This window comes from Alexandromys fortis, unplaced genomic scaffold (genome assembly GCF_014885135.2).
Source record: "Alexandromys fortis isolate MF-2015 unplaced genomic scaffold, M_Fortis_MF-2015_v1.1 scaffold_94, whole genome shotgun sequence".
In the NCBI taxonomy this organism is placed as follows: Eukaryota; Metazoa; Chordata; class Mammalia; order Rodentia; family Cricetidae; genus Alexandromys; species Alexandromys fortis.
The window spans coordinates 6,555,196-6,580,305 of NW_026067979.1; the positions used below are offsets into that span (position 1 = coordinate 6,555,196).

A 25,110-nucleotide genomic window follows, 5' to 3' on the forward strand; every position below is an offset into this window, starting at 1 on the left:
TGCCTTTTATCCGCTGTATAGATAAGAGAGGGAATGATGGGAGGGCAGGCATCTTATCGGGGGTCCCACAACTGCTTTGGGAAGAGTTGGGCGCAGAATTGAGTCTCAGACCCAGGTAAGGGGTTGTTGTCCCGGCTATCCAGGTGGGATGGTTGGTACATTTTTCTCCTGCACAACTTCTACTGCTGGAAAGCTGTGGGCCTGCACGTCCTTAGTGAGGGCACACTACCTCCCCAGGGCACCCACCCGTCCCGCCGCTGTCCTGTGGATCCCCAGAAATCCTGTTTCCTGCTCTGAGACAGCTCTGCAGTGTTGGAAAGACAGACCCTGTGGCTGTCCTGGCTGTGTCCTTAGACCCTTTGGAACAGGCTCTCCAGCACATCCGGTCTCCGCACCCCTCATTACATCTCCAGTAATATGCGTCCGTGCCACGCTCCCTTCTTAGTCTGACACGCTTGGAGGCCAGCAAGTGTGGCTGTGACAGAGACAGGAGATTCTGTGGAGGTTTCCAGAGCAGCGGTGCCTGAGCTGACCTTAAGGAGGAAAGGGGTCCTCTGTTCCAGAGGACTGTCTCAGAGAAGGGATCGTGTTGGGACAGAGGCTAGTCAGAGTAGGAGTAATGAGAGGAAGAGGGGGGTGAGGCCTGTGTTCAAAGACTTCTGACCCAGCTAGGAGATCAGGCCTAATCATGTAAGTGATGGCATCTCAGTGGCCCAGAGGTCTCCAAGAGCAATGTGGGAACACGAATCCTAAAGTCGCAGGCACACACAGCAGACACTGGGACCAGCCAGCTCTGCTACCTTAGAAGTGGATGGGGAGGCTGACAACATGCACAGCCAATCTCTAGGGGTTCCTTATTGCTGAGGCCACTGCCCACCCACATCTACGGGCACTTGGCATACTCACTAGTGCGAAGACCCTAGGTCACTGTGTTTCCTGGTGTTTATCAGCACAGGCTGGCTGCCTGGTTTCAGTTAACTCTGCCATCCCCAGGAATCTGGGTAAGGAACCACACCTCTCTGGGTCTGGATTTCATTATTCACAAAATGCTGATCGTGAAAAGAATGGAGCCTCGTGGGCTGAGATCACTGTGTGAGATAATCACACAGAGGGCCTTGCACGGGGCCTGGTGCAAAGTCTCAGTGGGTGGCCCTGGGTGAGGAGGTCTCAATGATGCTGTCGGGAGGACGACAGACAAGGACCGAATAGTTCTTCCTGAGGTAGAGTAGAGTTGAATCTGAGTCCAAGGATTAGGAAAACCTGCTGAGAGTAAAGGGACACACAGTGTTTCTGCACCTGTGGAGAGACCAGCCTTCATCTCTCCGTTTGGCTCCTGGAATCTCTAGATGCCACGTGCCCTCATACTCTGGAACCCTCTGGGCTAGAAACCAGACAACCAACATCAGGGTGGCTTGGCAGCTGGTTTGTATCAGCTCCAGGCCAGAGAGGGCTAACCACACCTGGCTCTGGGGGTGAGTGTTAAGTGGTTTCCACTGGAGGGTGATGGGTATCTCTCCAGTCTTCCAAGCCAGTCTGGAAGGGATCTCACAAGCACCTTTATGCCCTACCCCCTGCTGAATGGCCTCTTCCTCTCTGTCCCTCCTACAAACAGCCCTGAGTAGTGTGTATTTTCAGTTTCTTCCTGTGCCACTGTGCCTTCCTCCTGTCTCTGTCTTGACTGTGGATACCCCTCTTTCTTTCTATCTTCTATCTCTGTGTCCATCTTTGACATCCCCAAGGCTTTTCAGCTCTCATCCAGCGTGAGCACAGTTGTGAGGGTGGTCACTGATACCCTGCGAAGGTGACACACACCTACCCAGCAGGAGCTCCCTGGTTGGAGCTGCAACAGCTTTTGTCTTTGGCCATGCCTGGCAAAGGAGAACTCAGTCCCCACCAGATTGCATGAGTAAATGCATCAAAGGTGAACAAGCCAAGTAGAACAAGACTTCCTCGTTTCCAATAACCAATTCACTTAATGAATACTTCATATGTTAGGCTTTGCTTGGGGCTTGGGGAGCCCGGGGTTCGGCACTGGTCCCTGCATATAGAGCCTTTACCGGCCTGGGAGATGGAAGAGCAAGTGGCTAGGGTGGGGGCAGTTATGATAATAAGCTGGTACCAATAAGCATCTAGAAATAGACTCCCTGCCATGGAGTCTGAAGGTTCCAAGAACCAAAGGGGGTAAATATGGCTGGGCTCCCTACGTGTGTTCACACATCTAGCGGCAGATGCATCTTACCTAAATGAAGATCCTGGAGACCGAAAGGGTGACACGAACCTTGCGCCGATGCAGGAAGAAAGAGTTCTGAGACTACGCAACGGTGCCAGTCTCTCGACTGAGCTCATTCACGGTCTCTGTCTTCTGGAACTCACAGCCATGGAACTGGAATGGAGGCATGGGCGTGTTGCAGGAGGTCCTGAGGGCACCAGAAACTGTGCTGGGGAAGAGCTAATCAAAGCTAAGCAGGCGGTAAGAGTGAGCAGGAGCGTGGAATGTTCTAGCAAAGAGAAAAAAACGTGACAGAGGCTTGGTAGTAAGAGTGCTGAGGACATCAGAGGTCAAAGTCACTGAAAAAACAAAACAAAAACCAAAACAAACCACCACCACGAACGACAAAAACAGCCCTCAGAAGGTCCACACTCAGCACAAAGACAGGAAAGTTTGTGGAAGAGGCAGCCTCTGCTGCCTTAGGACTTAAGCAAGATGACCCTTTACCACAGAGGCTAGGAATGCCAGGTGGTAGGTGACATGCAGAGGTCAGCAAGTGTGTGTCTCACATAGCAAGGATAGACTTTGAAAGGACAGAGAGGTGGAAGAGGGAACAGCAGGGGGTGGGCTCATGGCCAGGATGGGCCTTGGATACCACACGCCAACTGGGTTGGGCTGTGAGGAGCCACTGAAGGTGTCTGAGGAAGGAGAGTAGGTGTTACCTCTGCATCACAGGTAGACAACCAGGAAGCGGAGAAACGCAGCCCTAGGAGCTCCCTCTGGCCTCTGAGGAGGGGAGGGGACGCTGACAAGCTGAAGATCTTCCATAAGCTTTGTTATTCCCCTGTGTGTGACTTTTCTGATGTCTTGCAGTGACTGCCCCAGAATCTGTGGAGCTGCAATGATAGAACCAGAGAAGTTAACAAGGGGCAGCCTGCTCCACGCCTGCCAGGAAAACAGCAGGCCCTCAAGTGGACACAGAGGAGGAACTGGAGGGTACGGACCTGCATGTCATCGCACACAAGAGAGAAAAATGATACTGGAAGACTGTATGGCTTCCAATTCCCCCACCCCTAAATCCTTGACCAGAGCTGGGACCCCTGACCAGGCTCTGAAACACCCAGAAAATTATACTCTCAGTTGTTATCATACCCCCTTAGCCCAGAGTGGGCTGAGAACCCCGTCTCATAGAGGAACCCCCCCCATCTTCATCCCAGTCGGCACCATAACCCTAGGCTCCACCCACTGTCTTTAAGGAGTTATGGCCTGAGCCAGAAGGCAATGACAAAGAAAGACATGTGCAACCCACCCAGGCCCTAAGGTTCCAGGTCATCTGTGTGTTTTTCTTCAGTTTTTCTCCTCAGCTCATGATGAGGACTGAGTAGTCCCCAGAACTTTAAAGTGTGAGATGGGGTACCCCCTGAAACCTGGGAGGGAGGCCCAGCCTGGGGAGCATCAGATGCAGCATGGGGCCATCTGCCTGGTCAGTGGCCCTGGGGCTTTGGTCAGTGAGATCTTGATCTGTGTTCCCTGCTTGCTTCTGGCTGTTTACAGTAAACCTGACAGGTTCCAGACTTCCAGTAAGGCCAGGACACCTTTGCTAGATCCAGTATTATTCTCATTCTCATGTTGAATTTTATTTTATTTGTTTTTTTGAGGCAGGATTTCTCTGTATAACAGCCCTGGCTGCCCTGGAACTCACTCTGTAGTCCAGGCTGGCCTGAAACTCACAGAAATCTACCTGCCTCTGCCTCTCAAGCACTGGGATTAAAGGCATGTGCACCACCATTTCCAGTGGACTTTTTTTTTCCCCTTAAGCTTTCTAGAGGCCCTATGTCTTTGCACATTTTAATTCTCTTTTTTAAATACTCTTATTTATTTTCCATTTTACACGTATGCATGTCTTGTTGCATGTGTACCATGTGCATTGCAATGCTCTGTGGGGGCCAAAAGAGAGTATTGGATCCCCTGGACCTGGAGTTACACATGGCTGTGAGCCCCCATGTGGGCGCTGGAAGCCAAAATGGGGTCCTCTCTCTGTAAGAGCAAAAAGGATTCTTAACTTCAGAGCCACTCCTTGAGCTCTAACTTTGTGTGTTTTAAAGGGAACTTTCAGTGGAGTGTGGTGCTTCGTGCAGCAGAAGGATCAGAAGAAGTTCAAGGTCATTCTCAGCTACATTGAAAGTTGTAGGCCAGCCTGAGCTACTTTGGGACCCTAACTCAAAAGCCCAGGTATTAGGAAGGCAGACTTTGGGTTCTAGTAACTCTTTGATGTTGTTGTTTACTGGAAGAGGGAGTCTCTCTATGAAGCTCAGCCTAGTCTAGAATTTGCTATCCTGCTTTCACTTCCTGAGTGCTGGAATTACAGTTGTACACTACCATACCCAATGCCAGGAGAGAGAGACTGAGAGACAGAGAGATGAGGAGAGAGAGACAGAGAGATGAGGAGAGAGAGACAGAGAGAGACAGAGAGATGAGGAGAGAGAGACAGAGAGAGACAGAGAGACAGAGAGAGACAGAGAAACAGAGATGAGGAGAGAGAGACAGAGAGAAAGAGACAGAGGCAGACAGACAAAGACATGGGCTTACTATGATGATCCTCCTGCCTCCACTTCCTGAGTTCTGGGATTATTGGTGTGTGCCTCCTCTCCTATATTTTTAAATAGGTTATCCTCTACTCAGTAATTCTGGCTGGAGATATATCCTACGGAAACAAACACAGATGTGTAAATGCAGCGTGTTTCAAGTCAGGGTTGTTGCAGTGTAATTTATAGGTGGGAAATTGGAAACGACGTAAATGCTCATCAGTAGCTACTTGATGCTTTAAACCTCATGCAGCTCTAAGGATGGATGAATTTATGTCTGTATGTTTCCCTGAGCTAAAATACTGTAAAGAAAAAAAACCAAAAAGGTACAAAATGCTAGTGGTAGCTTTAAAAATGATTATAACTTAATTATTTACAAAGCAAAAATGTTAACATAAATACAAAGAAGGAAAAACCCTAGATAAATGTAACTAAATTTTGCAACGAGAAAAAAAGAATTCTTGTAAGATAATTTCCTATCCCCGCGTAAGCAGAGAGGGTAAGCATTTACAGTGTTATCAGAATTTCAACCATGAGAGCACATAAGAGGGTTCGAGGGTGGTGGTGTAAATTCTATAATAATTATAAACTTAAAACACATCCACAAAATGAATGAATTGATGCAAACCTAAATAACATACTCAGATAAACAAGGCCTTATGGGGACAGGGCCCTAGCCTGGAGAAGGGGTGCTGATAGGGGCTGGGAACACTTCATCGGGGCATACAGGGCCCCACAGCCACAGCGTGTTTCAGTATTTCCATCTTTTTTCCAGGAATAAAGGACTCCTGGCTCAGAGTGGAATCTGGAAGAACTGAATGGCCCAGGTGGCTCATTTGTCTGGAAGGAAAATTCCAGCTCATTTATTTTCCCTGTGTGGCGAGGCTAAGAAGCAGGAACCCAAACAGGCCTCAGAGATTCAAGCTCCTCTCCAAATATTTTTCATTAATTTTACGCAACCTCAGTGGCACTGGATAGAAACACAGAAAAGGGCAAAGCGTACACAAGGAAGAGTCGCGCCCACCCCCACTTTGACCTTTTGTGGCCTGAGTCAGGAGTTTCTACATACAGACTAGAAACTTCCCTACACAGAAACCATATGCAGAACTATACTCTCTTCCTAAGAATACCACAAACAAGGCTATAAACACAGCTGACAGAACATGCTTAGGATAAAAACACAGGTCTTCATCTATTGGTGGAATCTGTGTAAAGCAAAACTCCTTTTAATTTTTTTAAATTTTGATCTACATGGCTAGAGAGAGTGGTTAAGAGCACTAGCTGCTCTTGCAGGGGACCTGAGTTCAATTCCCAGCACCCACATGGTGACTCACAACTGTCTGTCACTTCAGGTCCAGGGGACCTCACGCCCTCTTCTGGCCTCTGCAGGCACTACACGCACAGGCAAGCTAAACACCCATACACATACAATGAAAAAGTAAATCGTGGGGAGCAGAGGAAGCCCTGAGTATATGAAGGTCTAAGAGAATGTGTGTTGTAGACATGGACATAGCCATGTCAAAGGCCCTATAGCTTCAGACCTGGCAAAGCCTTCCTCTAGTTCCTGTGTGGATGTTGACCATGTATGCAGAAAAGGACCACTGTTCTTCCATGGATGTTTACCACCTAAAGAAAGTTCCATCCAGAGACTGCTCCTACTGAAATTAGCTTAGACCACCTGATCCCATGTATTTCTGCATGTCTGTCTGTCTTTTTTTTTTTTTTTTATTCCCTTGCCTCCCCAGTCAGGTCACTCCTGGGAGCCTTGCAAGGATGAGGCATTGTGTGTGTGTGTGTGTGTGTGTGTGTGTGTGTGTGTGTGTGTGTACATATATATGTATATATGAGAGACAGACAGACAGACACAGAGAGAGAGAGAGAGAGGGACAGAGAGAGAATTTCTACTTTTTCCCAGCATCCACAGAACAGCTCAAGATGGTCCATTACTCCAGTTATTGAAGGGGGAAGGGGGTTTCTGATGCCATCTTCTGGTCTCTGTAGGTATTGCATGCAAATGATAGCCATATCCTGTATACATAAATCTTTTTTTTTTAACTTAAAAAAAAAAAGTAGGCGTTGTGGTACCTGCCTTTAATCCCAGTAGAGGCAGAAGTAGGTGAATTTAAGTCTTTGTCTTAGCTGAAGTTCTTCCAGGAGTGGATGCCTGATGAAGTAACTGCATGAGCCACCCTGCGATTCCATTCGTTAATATAAAGACGTTTCCAGTAAAGATGTGACGAGGACAGCACACTTTTCTTCCCCCTCGCTTCAGTTATGGGCTACCTGCCTTAAACGGTGTAACTCTAAGAGCTCGGATCCCTTCCACAGCAGCTGCCGGAGCCTTTATGTGTGTTCTTCCGGCGCCCACACGGCTCTTCAAGGGCCTGCCCTTCTGCCTAGTCAGGGCACTCTGATTTTGTTGTATTTTGACTTGTCCTGAAACCCTGTTGCTCTCTGGAAGTCAAGAATCCCTTCCGTGTAGAGGCCCCTGGGGCTCTGATGGGCACTCCTCAAGCTGTGTTTAGCTGGGTTCCCCTTGGATGCTAGTGGTGGCACTGCAGGTCACTTAGCTCCCCCCTCTTCTACCCGGCACTTCTAACTCATTCTTTTAGGGGACACACAGATCCAGAAAGGCCTGGAGTCAGGAGACAAGAATTGGGTCCCCAGCTATCAGATATCTGCTTCCTCACCCACCTAAGTTGAGGTGGGAGACAACCAGACCACAGTTTCTTGTCAGCCTGGCACAGCAACCACACTGGGAAAGTCGCTTGGGATGCTCGTCTCACTTGGACTAAGTACAGTGTCCATGGGACTGAGGTGGGGGCGAGAAGATAACGCACATGCTACAGCCAGCCAGCGTTGGCATAGCAGCTGTTGGGTGAATGGCAGCCAGCGTTCTAGCGCACTTCACTCTCGGTGACCTTGACAGTTCCATACACGGTGGAGAAACTAAGGTCTGAGGGGTGTCGTGCATCTGCAGTCCTAAGAATCAGTCTGAGATGGGTGGCTGGGGATCCTGACTTCCAAGACCAGGGTTAAGGGCATCCCAGACACAGAAAGTCTTGTCTGAAATGTGAGTTTTGCTTTTTGCAAGGCAGATTGGGATGTTGCTTTATTCCATGCCTACCACAGCCAGGGCAGAAGGGTGTCTCCGCCTCGGGGTGTCCTCTAAAGCTAGGAGTCCTGAGAGAGAGGTAGCAGTGTGTAGCTAGGTTCCCTTGTCAGGCGGTTTCCCCTGCCGTGTCTCAGCTGCCTCTGAGCCGGCAGCTGTCTGTGAGTCAGGGCTATCGCATAGCATAACTCCACTCTTACTCACGCTGGGAGCCACGGCCCGAAGCTCCAGAATCCAGAGCTGCCCTCCCCTCAGTTCACACAGAGTGAGGGAAGGCCAGACAGACAACAAGGAATGACAGGCCTCAGGCGAAACTTGCTCCCATCTCAAGTGACCCCCGCCGAACAGCTGAGGTGGGAGGGTCTGGGAACCCCAGCCTGAGTTGGAATCCTTTCCCCATTGCCTGTCCCGGAAGCTCTAATGTCCCTGGTCCTGAGCTGATGTCGGTGTCCCACAGGCCAGTGTGCTGTAGGCTGCGATCAGCAGAGTGACCTAAAGCCAGGACCCAGCAGAAACCAGATTGCTTATCTCATGCAATAGATATGCCGACCCCATAATCTCTGGGATGCTGAAACCACCTGGGTCTGCACCCCTCTGTCCTCAGTCAGCATGGTTCTTCCCCTCCTGCTAGCCCACTCCACCACACTGCCCCTCAGTGCTTCGTCTCTCCCCCACCCCTAATCCTTCCTTTCTTTCTCTTGCTCTCTGGCCCTCCTGAGTATTTGGTCTGAGCTGCTCCTACCTGGGTTCCAGTGACGACTCTCAAGGACCTAGGATTCGGACTCTGGTAGGCACCTCTCCATAAGCTACCCCAGCTCAAATCTGGCTGTGGGCAGCAAGAAGTGGGACAGGGAGGGTGACTCAGCTTAGTGGCCAAAGCCAGAGCACATGGTGAGGCGGGCAGGGTGGAGAAGGCTTGGGCATCTCTGTAAGCCCACGCTCTCCTTCCAGATACCATGACCAGAAAAGCCTCGCTTCACACCTGGAAACCCAAGCACAAGACCTAGGCGGTCACCCAACCACTTCCCAGGATGGGAGGAAATGAAACTCACTTTTTAAAAAAAGGTAACTGTGAGTCGGAGCCAAAGGGACAGACCTGCCTGGAACAAACTGTCTCCTCAATCCTGGACACACAGACCGAAACCCAAGAGAACAGTCTCTCAGTGAGAAGCACCAAGTTTAATATTACATTTTTTTTCCTTTTAAAAAAAAAGTACAGATAGGAAAACTTAACAGCATATAAAATAGCACTTCTGGTGTCTAAATGTGGGTTATTGTGAGTCCTACAAGTACTTGTAAACCTAGGTGATTACATCTTTGGTACCGTTGTGAGCAGTGCTCTCCATCCTCCAGCAACCTCTGCTGCTCCGGGCAGGGAGCTGCCAGCCAGCAACCCAGCATGGGAGGGCCCCCAGAAGGGCTGACTTCCCCTACACTGTCCCATCCCACCCCTCACTCCCCAGGGTCCTCCAGTGTCCATTGGTTCAGGGTTAGTGAGAAGCCAGTGACAGAAACATTCCCGTGCAGTGCTGCCTGAGGCCTGGGACAGCTGCCAGTCAAGATGGCAGCCCCCATAGCGTCTACTTCTCATGCCCACCTCAAGCCTCCCTCTGTCCTCGCTCACTCTCTATCATGTCTGTACACACTCCTGGTGACAGTGGCCTGGGATGACCTGGCTTGCCTTCTCTGCCACTCTTGCTGACTCCAGAGTTTACCACAGCATAAGTAGGGTCTCGTGGTCCTTCTGTGTCCTCAGGACAGCTGTAGGGGGTTTTCCTAAGACGCTGACTGTTAGGCCAAATCAAGGCCTGGGCAGTTACACTTGGGGACCTGAAGAAGAGGCTCAGTTCCTGAATCCCCAGATGTGGTGTGTTTCTGGAGTCTTTCCAGAGTTCAGCTGACTCCCAGAGAGGTGGCTTAGGGACTTGACCCCACTTTGCCCGGATAACTGCAAATCCCTGGGGCACTCTGGAATTATAGTATTGACAGGGCACTCAGAGTCGATGAGTCCAACTTGTTCATTTTTCAAAGGGGAAAGAAAACTGGTACCCAGAGAGAACAAGGCACCCTCCAAGGTCTCACTGCAAGTCCAGTGCAGAGTCAGGGCTCCCAGTGAGGCACACTTCAGGGAGGTACAGATCACTTCAGTGAGGCATATCCCAGGCGTGGATTAGAGGGCCTGCAGACTCTGGTGGGCAGGTCGGCTGAGAGTGAGGAGGGATACGCTCCAGCACTGAGGAGGACGAAAGGCATGGGTACTTCTTGTGGCCAGCTGTGCCCTGAGGGATGCAGGCCAGAGCATCCTGTACTAAGCTCTGCCTTCACCCCTAACCATGTTCATTAAGCATGGCTGGCCCCAGACCAGCTTGGGCCTAGGACACCTAAGATTGGCACCAGGGCAGGACCTTGACCGAGTCTGGCCTCTGTTTGACCAGGAGCCAGGCATCAGGTTCTTGCCCAGTTCTTGTGAAGATCGAAGTGGAGTGATCCAGCTGGCTACACAGGAGGAAGTGATGAACACACTGCCTTACACCCAGCACCCTCTCCAGGAATCCAAGCTCCATACCTGTCTGAGAGCCAAGCCCAACTCTTCCTCTTACATCTGGGGAAACTGAATCCCTTGGAGGAGCTCTGGCTCAGAGTCTCATGGCCTTCCAGAGGCAGAGACTCGATCCCCACAGTTCTCTTGCCTCCTAAGCTAAATTGGTCCCAGGACCTTGGGTCCGCACACCAGGGTCCTTCTTCAAGCAGCTGGTGGCAGTGCAACAGCTTGGTGGCCAGGCCAGGCCAGGAGGGTTGGGTGCTGGGAGGCATACGGGAGTTTTGGACAGGGTGGGGTGGGTCCAGTCCCTACAGGAAGCTGTCCTCTGCTTCAGCCAGGGGTTCCTGGCAGCCCGAACCCTGTGGCTGCTCTGGGTCTGCCTCGGGCTCTGCCTGTGGCTCTTCTTGGAGCTCCAGGGGACTGTCACAGGAGATGGTCGAGGAAGTATTGACTTCGTTCAAGGTGGAGCTGGAGGAAGGAAACAAGTCAGAAAGGAGCTGGGGAGAGCCTGGGAAGAACTAACAGTATTGTCTAAGAGCTTTTTTTTTTTTTTTTTTTTTTTTGGTTTTTCGAGACAGGGTTTCTCTGTGGCTTTGGAGCCTGTCCTGGAACTAGCACTGTAGACCAGGCTGGTCTCGAACTCACAGAGATCCGCCTGCCTCTGCCTCCCAAGTGCTGGGATTAAAGGCGTGCGCCACCATCGCCCGGCTCGTCTAAGAGCTTTTTGTGTATTGACTTTCCACACTGAGAGGCTGCATGCACCACTGGGCAGCACAGCTTCAAGAGTTTATATCATCGCTCCCCAATACACAGTGATGGAGTACAGAAGCCGGAACTTGAGGGCAGGACCACCAAACTCTCGAGTTTCTTTCTCATCCTCACCTGCCTTCAGGGCCTGCTAAGGCCTACATGTACTGAGAGTTCCTATAGAGAAACGGAGGCTCACAGAGGCAAGGCCTGTCCACATTTCATAATGACAGGCTAGAAATGAAAACCAGCATGTCTCCTTCCACTCCTCCATGGGCTGAATCTCGATTTGGGGAGTCCCCACTCCAGCTTGACATCAGTCTAGGAAGCAATAAGGCTGCCCCTAGAGCCCACCCCACAATGGACTTGCCACAACCCAAGGCAGACCATGGGTCTTTTCCCCTGTCTGAATTCTAAGCTGAATTTGCAGCACCTCCATCTCCTACAACCAAGTTCTCTGGAGCCCTCTGGACATGGTGTGAAGAGCAGCCATGACCCACACTAGCAGCTGGGAAGTGTTAAATGTTTCCTCTCTGTGCTCAGGACTAACATAGTACCTGAGAAGAGTCCGCTGGGTGCACCTTTAAAAGGAAGAGCTATCTTGCAAATGGGTTCTTGAACATCTTATTTCATTCTAGAATGCCCTTCCCACCTGCGGTTTCAAGGGCTGAATAAACTCCAGCCTCTGCTGGCCACTGGGCAGGAGTTAGTCCTTTCTCTAGCTAGCTGTCAGTTTTTCTGTGGCGAGTGTAGTAAGCGTGTGCGCGTGCTCGTGCACACACACACACATGCATGCTCGTGCATACACACATGCTTGTGCACACACACACATGCATGCTCGTGCACACACACATGCTCGTGCACACACACATGCACACACACACACACACACGAACACATGCACTATTCACATGATGTCTGGGAACAAAGGGTTAGGGTGGCTACCTGGCAAGGCTGGGGGAACCTTCCAGGAGGCCCTCATCAGCAGCATCAGGCTTGGGGTCAGGCAAGGGGATGATGTAGTCATTGTCACCCTCGTTGGGCTGCACGGCGGTGTAGAGGACAGAGCTGGTGTCCAGGGGAGACCGGAGGCTGTGGAACCCTGGCAAGCGGGCTTGAGACCTCAGGATGGCTGGGTGGTCACTTCTCAGAAACTCCTCATCCACCTGCTGGTATTTCTGCTCCAGAGGACAGGGAGAGAAGGAAAAAACTGGGTGAGCGACAGGCAACATCCTAGAGACCCTCTCCCCCAGTACACATGAAAGGGGTTCTGCTCAAAGCCACACCGGTGAGCTGCCTTCCTGCCTGGTATCCCAAGAAAAGGCACATGCTCAGAGTACCCTAGGGAGGGGAGGGCAGGTAGTCAGGCAGCACCATGACCCTTGCTCCTACCCCACTTCAGAGTAACTGATAGGGACTCTTATCCTGTTGTGGTCTCCCATAGCCGTCTGTTGGGGTTGGGGGTCAGCGTCCCTTGCTATGAGATAGTGGTGAGTCCGTTCTGCCTTGATCTCCCCAGATGGGAAGAAGTAAGGAGCCAAGGTCAGGACAGACTCGCTCCACTGGCCTCGTATAAGCCTGGGACAAAGTTTAAGTGGTTGGTGTGAGGACTCAGGAGAGCCTAGGGTTGCTCACACTTCTGAAGGAGCACCCAGGGTTGTCACGGTGCGCAGGTTTGACAGGGTTATCAACCGTCTGCACCTCCCTGGGTCAAATTCATCAGTTTCCACATCTTGGTTCTACTAAAATAAACTCCTGGCTCTGACATGACTCTTCTTAGTACCAGCAAGGAAACTGAGGCCAAGTGTGTGTGAAGAATATTTCCTCCCAAATACCAGCGCGTCACCCCCAGGCCCAGCGCACAGGGTTGGGACCAGAACTCTGTCCCCCACCCGCCTTGTCTCCGTACCTTTTTATAACCCTCGCCCAGCAGCCTCTCCAGGAGCAGCACCAGCTGGGAGAAGGGGGGTCGAGTCTCAAATTTCTCTTCCCAGCATTTCTGCATGATCTCATAGCTGGGGGAAGGCAGAGAGAGGGTCAGAGTCTCTGCCTTAGAGGCAAGGCCATGCAGTAGGGTTCAGAGCAAAGTGAAGGCAGAAGATGCTGGGAAGGAGCAGCACCATTGTTAACACCATCATTGCTTCTCACCGATCTCTTGGGAAGTCTTCCCGGCTTCCCCCACCCATGTGATTCTGTGTGGTCCAAGATGCCATGGTGAGCACGTGACCCGAATTTGTCTAATAGGGATTTTCATCTTCCCGGCTCAGGCCTGGATCTGACGGCATGTGACCAAACTAAGCCCTTAAAGTTTAGCTCCGGGTGGGGCTGAAGAGATGGCTCAATGGTTAAGAGAATGTGTTGCTCTTACAGAGTAGTTGGGTTCAATTCCCAGCACCCACATGTTGCTCACAGTCCCAGAGGATCTGACACCATCTTCTGATCTCCGAGGGCATCAGACATGGATGCAAGGCACACACAGGCATGCAGGCAAAACACTCATACACTTAAAAAAATATTTTTTTAAAAGGTCAGCTTTGGGTCTTTTCCTGGAGCAATGCAAGCAGTAAGATGTTAGGGCAGTACTAACGGCAGCCACATGAACAGGACAGGCTTGAATTTGAAACCAGCCTTGAGAAAGTGGAGACCTGGGCTGGGATAGAACTTTCTGATAGCGCCATTTTGAACAGCTTGATCCAGTTCTAACAGGATGTGTCTAGCCTCTGAGCTGGAGATGCACAGCCTCTGAACCCTCAGAATCCTCCCAAGTGCACAAGGTTCCACTCACATCTCGTCAGAGGCATGAGGAGGCTGGGCCATGCGGTAGCCCCTCTTGATGGCATTATAGAACTGGTCGTTCATAGGCAGCTCTGGATAAGGGGTGCCTCCTGTCATGGAACAGAGACAGGGACATTAGTGTCTCAGCATGTGGGAAGTGGCAGGGTGTCCTCTCAGGCACACTGCCCTGGTGTATACGAGAGCGTAATACCCTTGGCATTGGAGACAGAGATGGAACTAGAGAAGCAATGATACCCAAGCAGGGTCTGTGTCTGTGCCTATGGAGTCTCGGTGTAGCCCAAGCTGGCCTGAAACTTTCCATCTTCTTGACTTCCAAGTATTGGGATTACAGATGTACACCATTATAGCTGGCTTCAAGCATGCCTTTTGATATGTCTAACTCCTTTGATGCTTAGATGGGAAGATAGAAACCCAGAACAGGCTAAGAACTTGCCAAACCCATGCAATGGAAAGAGAGGCACAGCCTGGACTTGCTCCTGAGTCCCTGCTCATGTTCCAGTGTCTGCCCCACAGTCCCCTGCTTCCAGCCTGAGGAGCAGTCAGGAGGGAGGTAGGAGCAAGAGGGTAGCTGCTCTGGGGCATAGCTTGGGGCTGGGAGAAGAAGCGGCTCACCCAGCGTGAAGATCTCCCACAGCAGGATCCCGAAAGACCACACATCACTCAGCGTGGTGTAGAGGCTGTTGAAGATGCTCTCTGGGGCCATCCACTTTAGAGGTAGGAAGGTCTGCAAGGGCAAGGCAGGTACTGAGTGCATGGAGGGTCCTTGTGGCCAGTCTCTCAACCCCACCTCATCTGGGAAGGAGGAGGCCCAGCATCTCCCACACCAATTCCATCTCTCCACGGCTCAAAGCACATTCCTGGCCAGAGTGCTGCGAAGCTGTTTCCTAACTGGCTAGCTAAAGACATGGCAGCCTGTGTTCCTGGGGGAAGCCCTTGGGGTGTGTTGTGCATAGACATGGGCAGCCATGGTCATGTCCACGAGTTCTCTTTGGTCTCTGGGGTCTGCGGTCCTTCTACCCCTGGGCTTCAAGACTTAACCTATCTTACCATATCTTCTGGGCTCCTTTCTATGCTCCTTTACCTTACATTTCCTAAAACAGGGGTGTCTAAACCCCCTTCCCATTTACCCCAAGCCCACTGTAGCTGGTTCCTTGGCCCCTGCTGTGACAGTCCTGACCCTCTCCCAGTCTCTCTCCACTGTGCACAAAGCTAGGCTCCTTGTCCTGTCCCTGCTCATAGGTAGGCAGCATTGACATCTCTGCTGGTAGGATAAGCTACCAGTGGCCCCCTACCAAGCTGAGGCCACATGAATCAGGAGAAAACCATGCCTAGTGTGAGAGGCACCTGGGGACAACCCCACGGATGATGAAGGCACTCACGCTGCCTTTGGAGATGTAGTTTGAGTCGCGCATGATGTCTCGAGCCAGGCCAAAGTCACAGATCTTGACCAGCTTGCCCTCGCAGATAAGCACGTTCCTGGCCGCCAGATCTCGATGGACACACTGGGTCAGAGAAAAGGGGGGGCTGAGACTAAGGGTCAACTGTGGAGAAGATCCTCTGGGACAGAGATTTAGGAAAAATCCGTGCCTGCCCAGGTGTGGGGTTTCTCAATGTCCAGTCCACCAGAGGGCTGGGAGCTATCTCACCCATAGACGTGGGAGAGAGTAGTTGGCTAGATGACCCCTCTCCCTATAATTCTGCCTTCCCCATCAGGACCACACCATCAGGACCACACCATCAGGACTACACTTACGTTCTTAGATGCCAAGAACTCCATGCCATTGGCCACCTGGTAGCTGAAGCCCACGAGGTCTGTGTAACTAAGCACTGGAGACTCATTGATCAAGGTGGCCCGATAGGTCCTTTCAGGGGCTAGAGAGCGCAGAGGATTATGGGTTACTTTGTGTACACCACAGGCCTAGAAGACCCCTGTCTTTAGGCTTGTAGGTGACTGAGAATTCAATACAAATGGCTACTGATTTTCTAAGTGTTCCCTTAGGAGAATGAGTTTTGTTTTTGTTTGTTTGGTTGGTTGATTGGTTGGCTTTGTCTTGAGAGACAGGGTTTCATTAAAGCTTTGAAACCTATCCTGGAACTCAGTCTTGTAGACCAGGCTGGCCCTGAACTCACAGAGATCCACCTGCTTCTGCCTCCCGAGTGCTGGGATTAAAGGCGTGCGTCACCACCACCCGGCAAGAACGAGTTTTTAAGTGTCTAACCTAAACCTCTTCTGCTTTCACTGTCCTCACTGGCAAGAAAAGCCCTAGTCCCGAAACCACCAGCTAAGGCTTGCCTGCCTGTTTCTCAGGACATTAGATGATCACACGGCCAACCCAGAGCACATGTGTCTTCCTCCAGGCCCTAGAAGGCCACCTCTACCTGGCTCTCCCCTTCTTGCCAGAGTGTGCATGCTTCTGGAACCAGTTACAGGACTCCACTGCACAGCAGCAGTGGGCAGGCAGCTGGCCTCAGTTTCCACAGGCATGAAATGAGCTCTCTGCCTTCCAGGGTTGTCACAAGACTGAGCACATGAGGGACTTTGAAAGGAAAGCATCACCGTGCACATGGGATGAGCCTACACACGTGTGCCAGCACCACATCCACTTACCAGATGGGACATAGTTGTCATAAGGAGCCATGTAGTTGGAGGGCTCGATGTCTGCATATTTGATGTCTCCTTTCATGTCCAGCATAGGCACGTAGTCTACAGATTCATCCTTGCTCATGTCCATGTAGCCGCCATCGCTCTCCCCAGTCAGGGACAAGTGGCTGTAGGTGAGAGGATGGAGTCAGAAGCCATAGATTTCTCTTCCCTCCTGCTCCTGGCCCTTGCTTAACCTGAGCCCATGTGGCCTGGTCATCTGTAGATCTCCTCAGTCACTGTACCCACTGTCCTATGGTCTGCCACAATACACATGACTGAATCAACCCTTCCAACTAATCTGTGTGGCCCTGAGCTGGACCCTGGGCTGCAGGGATGATATGAGGAAATGCACCCCCGTGTTCCAGAGGTCCTGAGTTCAATTCCCAGCAACCACTTGGTGGCGCACAACCATCTATAATGGCGCCCTCTTAAGGAAGAGACCTGGTCACTCATCATCATCAACTTAGACCATGAAACCCAATATGGACAAGTTCAACAGAACCACCATATACGGGCTGCCCATGCATGCTTCAGCATTGCCAGGGCATAAATTTCAAATTTCAGTTTCATGTGTTCTCAGAGTTCACACCCAAGAGTGATTACAGCAACCAGGAAAACAATCGTACATGGGTCTACAGAGCGGTCCCTTTCTGGGCCTTTCCAGTTCCTATCCATGCCTACAGAGCGGCGAGGTGTATAGTCTAGGGTGGCAACGAGGCCTCATCTGGACCCCTCGGGTACAGCCTCAGTTCCCCACGGAATAGTGGAACCAAACATGGCATGTGCAGGAACACGTCACAGTGCTAGGACGGGGTGCATTTTCATATCCCTGAGCACACTTTTGCAAAGTTATTATCTTTGTTTTTTTTTAAATTAACAAACAACAACAACAACAAAACAAAGTAAGTGGGGCTGAAAATATGGCTCAGTGGTTAAGAGCACTGACTGCTCTTCCAGAGGACCCAGGTTCAATTCCCAGCACCCACATGGTGGCTCACAGCTATCTGTAATTCCAGAATCCAACACCCTCACACAGACATACATACAGGCAGAACACCAATAAAATGAAAATAAATAAATTAAAAATCAAAAACTAAACAAACAAATGAAAAACAAAATAAGAAATGTTCTTTATGAAATAATCAGAAGACAGAGTTGTGTTGCCTGTAGAGAACTGGGGAGGCTGGCTTGTGGATGGTAGGGAGCTAAGGCCCAGAGCCTAGTATATAGCATCTTAGAGCCTGGCTCTCAGTTTATCACTGCCTCTGCCCCTAGGTCCCTACGGCAAGAAAAAAGGACACCCATGACACGAGAATGGCATGTGGGTTCAAGGAGTCACATCTTCAGAAGGGTTAGGAAGGAGCCTGCCTCACTGAGATGACGTGGAGTAACAGTTGATCCCTCTCTCCCTCCCATCATCATTGTCTGCCTGGTTACGACCCTGTCTCTGGGAAGTGACTCTTGCCCCAACGCTCACACCCTCATCTTTGGGCTTCTGAACATGAGTGCCCATATGCTTGGCAGGTCCTCACTCGGGGCTCCCTCCCTCATACCTGGGTGGGGAGAGCCCCACTGGCAGGGCATTGCTGTAGAGCTCAGCACTGGGTGGGCACGGCTTGTTGGAATGGCGCTGCAAGAAGGTGTGCTTGTTGCGGTGCAGGTAGTCCACCAGGTCACCGTAGCGGCAGTATTCGGTGATGAGGTAGATGGGCCCTGCAGAAGGACAGGCTCAGGGATGGACTCTGGGAGAGGCCTCACTCTTCCCAGCATGGCCACAAGGCCAATCAAGAGTCTTGGGTGTGGAGACACCAATGGCAAGATGGCCAAGAGGGCTGGCACCTTGCAAACCTGGATCCCCTCTCTGCCCTCTGTGACTGTAAGCTATTACTCTCTCAGGGCCTTCTTTTGCCCTTCTAGCCAGGGGCTAACAACACCCACCCTTGGGGTTGACATGAAGACCCCTGAGATGATGCCTTTGAGGGCTCGGCACGGGGCAAGCCTATGACATCAGTTGCTGCTGCTCTTCTCAGACTCTTGGACTCTGATCTACATGAAGTAGGTAAACGTCTCTGTCAGCACCATTTACCAGTTACACTTAAGTTCAACGCACTTAAAGCCACCCAAAAGATGAAGACACTTTTGAAATATGCCCAGTACAGGCACGGACCACGCTCTGTGTGCAATGTACTTCTGTATTTAGACAGATTACACAATACCGAGGAAAATCCCAGATCTCACAACAGGCAGCTGCGAATGGTAGCAACTTCACTATTATTTTACTATGTCCACAGCCCAAGGGTAACCAAACCCTCAAGTAAACACGATGGCCAAAGTGACTTTCAACACCCATGTGAACAACCATCCTGGTTAGCCCGCTGATGGGCTCTGCTGTCTCCAAGCCGTAGAGGCTGTTACTTTCCCACGGTTTCCAAAATGTATTGCGAAAATACAAAAATGGAGGTTGAAGAGATGGTCAGTAGTTAGGAGCCTTGTTAAGAGCTCTCACAGAGGACCCTGGTTCCATACCCCACACCTACGTGATGGCTCACAACCATCTGTAACTCCAGTTCCAGAGGGTCTGACGCCCTCTTCTGGCCGCCTCAGGCACCTGGCACACACATAGTGCACAGACATACAGGCAAACATGTACTCACATAAAACTTCAGAATCTGAAGAAAATAATGTCTGGCGAGACTTGGGTTTGGAAGCTGCTGGAACTAGTGGCCCCAAGAATCTCTCTGCCCTGAAGGTATCATGATTCTAAAACCGAACCCAGTGGCTGGAGAGATGGCTCAGTGGTTAAGAGCACTGGCTGCTTTTCCAGAGATCCTGGGTTCAATTTCCAGCAACCACATGGTGGCTCACAGTCACCTATAATGAGATCTAGTGCCCTCTTTTGGCCTGTAAGCCTACAGGACAGCAGAATACTGTATGCATAATAAATAAACAAACAAACAAACAAATAAATAAATAAATTTCTAAAAACAAAAACTGAACTCATCTTGTATTGGGACTAATGAGTCCTGGCCTTCAGCTGCTCTTCCCTCCTAGAGCCTTCTAATTGAAGTTACTAGAAGCTGTGCCTAGCTTAGAGGATCAGAGGATGGGATTTTTCACCTGTTGGCCATTGACTGTAGTATATTTAAGCCTCCATGGTGCTAATAAAGAGGGGCTTTGGTATCAGTGTTTAAAGGTCTGCATGTTGGTCTGTCTCTGCGTGTGTGTTCTCAACCTCCAGCCCCTTGCCCGAAGCTTGCGAACTGAGGTCTAGCGCATAGAGCGCAGACCGGGGCCGCGGTGCGCAGCAATCTGGGATAGTGAAGTAAAAGTAAAACAACGTCACTACTATCACTATGCCAGCAGCCCAATGGGTCACCAGTTGGTGTGCTGGGCGGGCAGCAGGTGTGTGGGCACTCCCGCAAGAGCTTCCTGTTGGTGGCGGACTGAGAGAACAGGAAAGAGAGGAGCCTCAGAGTCCTCTGGGGCGTGGCTTGAGTACCTCCTTTGGTACAGGCTCCCAGCAGGTTGACCACATTCAGGTGGGGTCCGAGGTGACTCATGATCTTCAGCTCTGACATGAGGGCTTGCTTCTCACTGCTTCGGGCTGTAGCTGAGAAGGGAAAGGGGCTCAGTCTGGGTGGGCCCCACCAGGGCCTACTCTGTCCCACTCTGATGTAGGACTAGTGTCCCAGGGTGGTGAGGACCTCCCTGGAGCAGGAAGAAGGTGGAAGGAGGGGAGAGAAGAAAGAGGAATCCAAAGAGGACGCAGTGAGGAGCCTTTCTGTCTCACAAATCCAGGACCAGGGCCCTTCAGAAGAAACCAAATGTACAGGGAAGGGTAAGGCAGAGTGGGACCCTAGGTGTGAGGAAGGGGGGAGGCTGGCTCATGTTTCAAGACTCACATTTCAGCATCTTGACAGCCACTTTCATGGTGGCGTGTGAATGGCTCAGACCATGAGCCGTGGCCTCCACCACTTGTCCGAAGGCCCCAGAGCCTAGCGTGCGTCCTGGGATGGAAAGAAACTCTCAGCTCTTGGGAACTAGGATCCTTACCTCATCTTCCCACTCAGAATGGGAGACTATTCTCTTAGGTCATCCTCCACATCCTTCCAACCAGCTCATTGTGCTCCCTCTCAGGAAGCTTCCCATCCTTTTGGTCTCCTCTAGATCCTGCCTGCTGCTGTCTGCCTTCCCTAGAGCCCCTAGAAGACCTCCTGCCTCCTCAGGAAATCACAGCTCCCCTGCATCTGCCTCAGACTTCCCAGCCTATCTCTGTACTTCCTCTTTGGCCTGGAGAGGCCCCATATCAATCTCAGGTTCCTAGGGCTTCCGTGCTATCAGGGATCATCTTGTCTTCACCATATAGAGAGGATACTGAGAACCAGAGAAGACAAGATATCAGCTCTGGGCCTCAGCTAGTCGTAAGCACGCTGGGAGCAGATCTCAGGGCCCGAAGACTTCTTAGGACTGACCGAGCACGAGCTGGTCCCGTGGCAGCTCCCAGGTGGAGTCATAAGGCAACTGTACAGGGTCCACGTAGATGTATTCGTGGCCATCAGAGCTCACAGACTCAATCACCTTCCATCGGATCTCATAGCGTGGTTTCTGCAGGACAAGACCGTCAGATGAGCTGTTTGGTCAGAGGGCATCTTTGGCCTTGAGCCTATCAGGTCTAGCGCTTAGATGACAGATGGGACAGGAGACTCTGAGACCAAGAGAGGGCGGGAACATATTTAAAGGGATACAGCGAGTGACCAGCAAAACCAAGGTCTCCATGAGTTCAGAGACAACTGGTACTAAGAAGCCCCAGAAGGTAGAAAGTGTGGCTGAGATACCCCGAGGACGCCGCCTCTGAAGAGCAGCTGACAGGGTGGCCCTCACTTACTAGAACCGCTTTATCAGCTTCTCCCTGAGCCCCAGTTACTCCTCAGATGTCAAATGTGGGGGCCCCTCCCCATGTCGGGTCTGTCTCCATGGGATCTCAAAAGGATGCAGCCTTTGAATGTGGAAATCTTAGATGCTGGAGTCACAGGATTGGAATCTTATAATGACAGGATGAAGGGCACCAAAGTCCCAATTCAGGAACTGTAAGCGTTTGGAGCTACAGAACGGGAAAATGTCAGAACAGAGCGTTGCAACTTTAGATTCGTGGGGTCAGATTGCATTCTAGTGACTCATGGGTAAGAGCTGGAAGAATCATGGGGCCAGGGTAGTCCACCCACAAAGTGCCGTTTGTCCCGCGACTGGATTGAACAGGAAAGACCGATGCAGAGGAAAGAGCAGGGGTCTGGAGTCAGTCCTGGATCCCTTGCAGCAGGCCTAGGTCAGCACAGACCGCTGGGGATGGAGGGAGATAGGGGTACTACTCGGCACCTACAGGCTAGAGGTGCTTACCTTCTGCCACAGCATGATGAGAATGATGAGCGAGATGACGGTGAGGACCACCAAGGCCAGGATGGCTGAGATCACCACCACTTTGAAAGGCAGGGCTAAAGACAGAGACCAGAGTAGCCTTAAGCAAACAGCGGCTGGAGGTTGCTCTCTCCACCACGCTGTGGGCATCCAGATCCACTGGACTTGCTCTGCCTAGCACAGAAGCCCTTACTGCCTAGATATCTGGCCTCAGGACCCTCGCTCTGGCCTTACCTGCAAACCCCAGTGCCCCTCAATGATTCCCCTTCTCAGATCATGACCGGGCTCAGGCTGGCCTCGGCATCATCGCGCTAGGCTACGAAAACCCTCTTCCGGTTCCTGATCATTCTCTGTGCCTCTCACGGCATTAGGCACCCTGAGGACCAGGCCACACCCTCCTTTCTTCCAGGCCGATGCCCTGGTGGGTTGTCATGCCTGGGTCATAGATTTAAGTGCCATTTCTAACCAAATGATTGAGGCATTCACTAAGTGACTGCTCGAAAGAGCCAACCCTGAACTTCAGCAGCCTGAAGAATCCACACCCTGAAGAGTCCGTTCCTCCCAGCCCTTCCTTGGGGATCAGCTGGTGTGTGTGACAGGGCAGTCATAGAGTGCACTACTCAGGGCACTGAGGTGAACACACAACTCTGCCTGGGTCCCCTGAGCCCTGAGTCTTCTCTAGCCCAAGGTTTCAGCTTTGCTGCTCCCCAGTCACCCTGGTTGAACCCCTGTCCTTCCCCACTTAGCAATAGCTGTTGTCTTCTGGGAACTTGCTTCTTCCGCCTATGTCCCCTTCCTGCCCTCCTCTGTTCCCCAAGGAGCCTTCCTCTGGCTCACTCCACATCCTTTCCTTCTGAGGGTCCCTGACTGACATCTTTGTCATCTCTTCCCGACAGCCCCATGTCCTAGTCTTGCAAAGGGAGCCTGCAATCTCCAGGGATCCATCAAAGTCATCCTTTGTGTGATAGTACACGGTGTCCTGTCCAGGCGTCACACAATGACTTTCCTCCTGCCTTTACTCAGGCCTAGAGTGGGTCTATATGCCAGGCTGTGCACACTCTGCTGTGCCCACTTGCTCAGGGATGCATTGCACATACGAGAGTGTGGAGGGAAAATTGTGTTTTATTTTTATGTACGTGTATATGTGTGCATTTGTATGCCTGAATGCCACGTGTGTGGATGCTGATAGAAGCCAGAAGAAAGCATTAAATCCATGGGCACTGGAGTCACAGGTGGTCGTGAGCCCCCTGGCATGGGCGCTGGGAATGCAACTGAGGTCCTTTAGAAGAACAGCGAGTGCACTTAAGCCCTGAGCATCTCTCCAGCCCAATAGGATATTTACAAAGCTCACTCATCTTCTAGGACAGGTGACAGGGATGTACATAGACAAACTTGCACAAGGCTGTGGAGCAGCCTGTGTGTGTGCGCGCATGTGTGTTTGTGTGTGTGTGCGTGCGTGCGTGTGTGTGTGTGTGTGCGTGCGTGTGTGTGTGTGTGTGTGTGAAATGCCTTTTGAAGCTCTGATTTTTCTGACTTCTGTATCTTGTATCCCCACTCCTTACCACTTCCTTCCCTATTACTTCCCCTGCCTCAGATCCACGTACAGCTTGCCTTCCAGACAGTCTGGTTTCCTTGAACTTCTCAGAAATTAATCTACTGCTAGGCCTCCTTGACTGTAACACCACCCCTCCCAGGCTAACACCTAGCCATCTTTCAGCATTTGATGTAAAGCTTCTTTTTCCTGGGGTACTTTCTCAACCTGATGGTTGGCATAGAGCTTCTTCTCTTTCGGAGCTGCTTCCTGGATGTAGTGATCCAGCCCGGGCTGGTTTACTCCCTTGTCGGCCTCCTGTGTACTATGAGTTTGGGTCCCCATAACTTACTGAGCAGGAAATAGGTGAGTGATGAAGCATGCACACACGTGTGCGGGCAGGGATGAGTGACACCCACATCTGGACTCTGGCAAGCACTGTTCATACGTACAATAATCATACACATATGTGAACCTGCTGTACACATTGTCTGGAGGTGTGTGTCTACAGACTTGTGCTCAATGCTTTTTATGTTTTATATGTTGCAACTATGTGAGTGCAGACATGTATCATGCCAATTTTCACACACGCACAAGGTTTGTACATGCATGGTTTATACACATGTATGGGGATTGTACTCCCACATGTACCTGTGTGTAGATATTCATTTCATGGATTACATACAAGTCTTAGATTTGGGCAGGCTTATATACACAGCTTACAAAAGTATACCCTGCAGTTTTATATACACGGACAGTATTGTGCTTGCAGGAGCACATGCTAACATGTGTGTTCTCTGGGGATTAAGCATCCTCAACAGATTGCATGTACACATGAAGGGTGTATGCCCAGTCCCAAGATCAGCCCACTCATGTTTACATCATGTTTACATCATGCTTATATCATGTATCATGCATACCAGTTCATTTCCTACTCATGAATCAATGCTTTTCATGTCTGTGCTGTATAGACTTGTGTTTGTGTACTTGTGCCCACATAATATGTTGTGATGTGCATAGGAACATACTCTGGTGGCTTTTGTTATGTCCCTATGGGCTTTGTGAGCGTGCTGACTTGACCCACTTTGGGCATGCAGGCTCGGCATAGCAGGGTCAAGGAAAGGGTGAAAGGTCATCAGAGCAACCCAAAGCTGGGGCACTCACAATGTGGTACCACGGTGACCTCCTGCGAATCTCTGCCCATCGAGTTCTGCAGCATGCAGCGTACTGACAGTGGCTGATCCACGTGACGCAGGCGCAGCGTGCTCACCACCTCATATACCCGTTCCTCCTCCCAGAAAGTCACGTTAGTCTCTAGCTGGTTCTCCTCCTTGGAACCGTTCCCCAAGGGTATGGGTGACAGCTTTCGTGGACACCTGCTAGGAGACACAGGGGCAATAGCTTGCATCCTCTCTTAGTTCCCCTCTGCAGATGGGGAAACCGAGGCTCAAATCAGGCTGTACATTGAGTGGTGTATAGAGAAGGAAAGCATGCTTCCTTTCTATGACTGCTTGGTCCTTAAGCAGGTTCAT

The 25,110-nt window shown here is 51.0% G+C and overlaps 1 protein-coding gene across 2 annotated transcripts in view; it reads right to left on the reverse strand.

Annotated features, from left to right (window-relative positions):
- Window positions 1-9,064: 9,064 nt before the first annotated feature.
- The window catches only part of Pdgfrb (platelet derived growth factor receptor beta), a 38,945-nt gene continuing 22,899 nt past the window's right edge, over window positions 9,065-25,110 (reverse strand). Inside the window, exons 10-23 of one of the 2 annotated variants that reach the window (XM_050157983.1) lie at window positions 24,743-24,954; window positions 22,030-22,124; window positions 21,108-21,240; window positions 20,538-20,642; window positions 20,135-20,245; window positions 18,189-18,348; window positions 16,600-16,760; window positions 15,745-15,863; window positions 15,371-15,493; window positions 14,604-14,715; window positions 13,981-14,080; window positions 13,105-13,210; window positions 12,141-12,373; window positions 9,065-10,916 (exon numbers count right to left, since the gene is read on the reverse strand). In XM_050157983.1, the coding sequence (XP_050013940.1) occupies window positions 10,757-10,916; window positions 12,141-12,373; window positions 13,105-13,210; window positions 13,981-14,080; window positions 14,604-14,715; window positions 15,371-15,493; window positions 15,745-15,863; window positions 16,600-16,760; window positions 18,189-18,348; window positions 20,135-20,245; window positions 20,538-20,642; window positions 21,108-21,240; window positions 22,030-22,124; window positions 24,743-24,954 (1,930 nt within the window). In that variant the 3' untranslated portion in view covers window positions 9,065-10,756. Of the gene's footprint in view, window positions 10,917-12,140; window positions 12,374-13,104; window positions 13,211-13,980; window positions 14,081-14,603; window positions 14,716-15,370; window positions 15,494-15,744; window positions 15,864-16,599; window positions 16,761-18,188; window positions 18,349-20,134; window positions 20,246-20,537; window positions 20,643-21,107; window positions 21,241-22,029; window positions 22,125-24,742; window positions 24,958-25,110 lie in introns of both variants that reach the window. The other variant, XM_050157982.1, reaches the window with a different exon arrangement.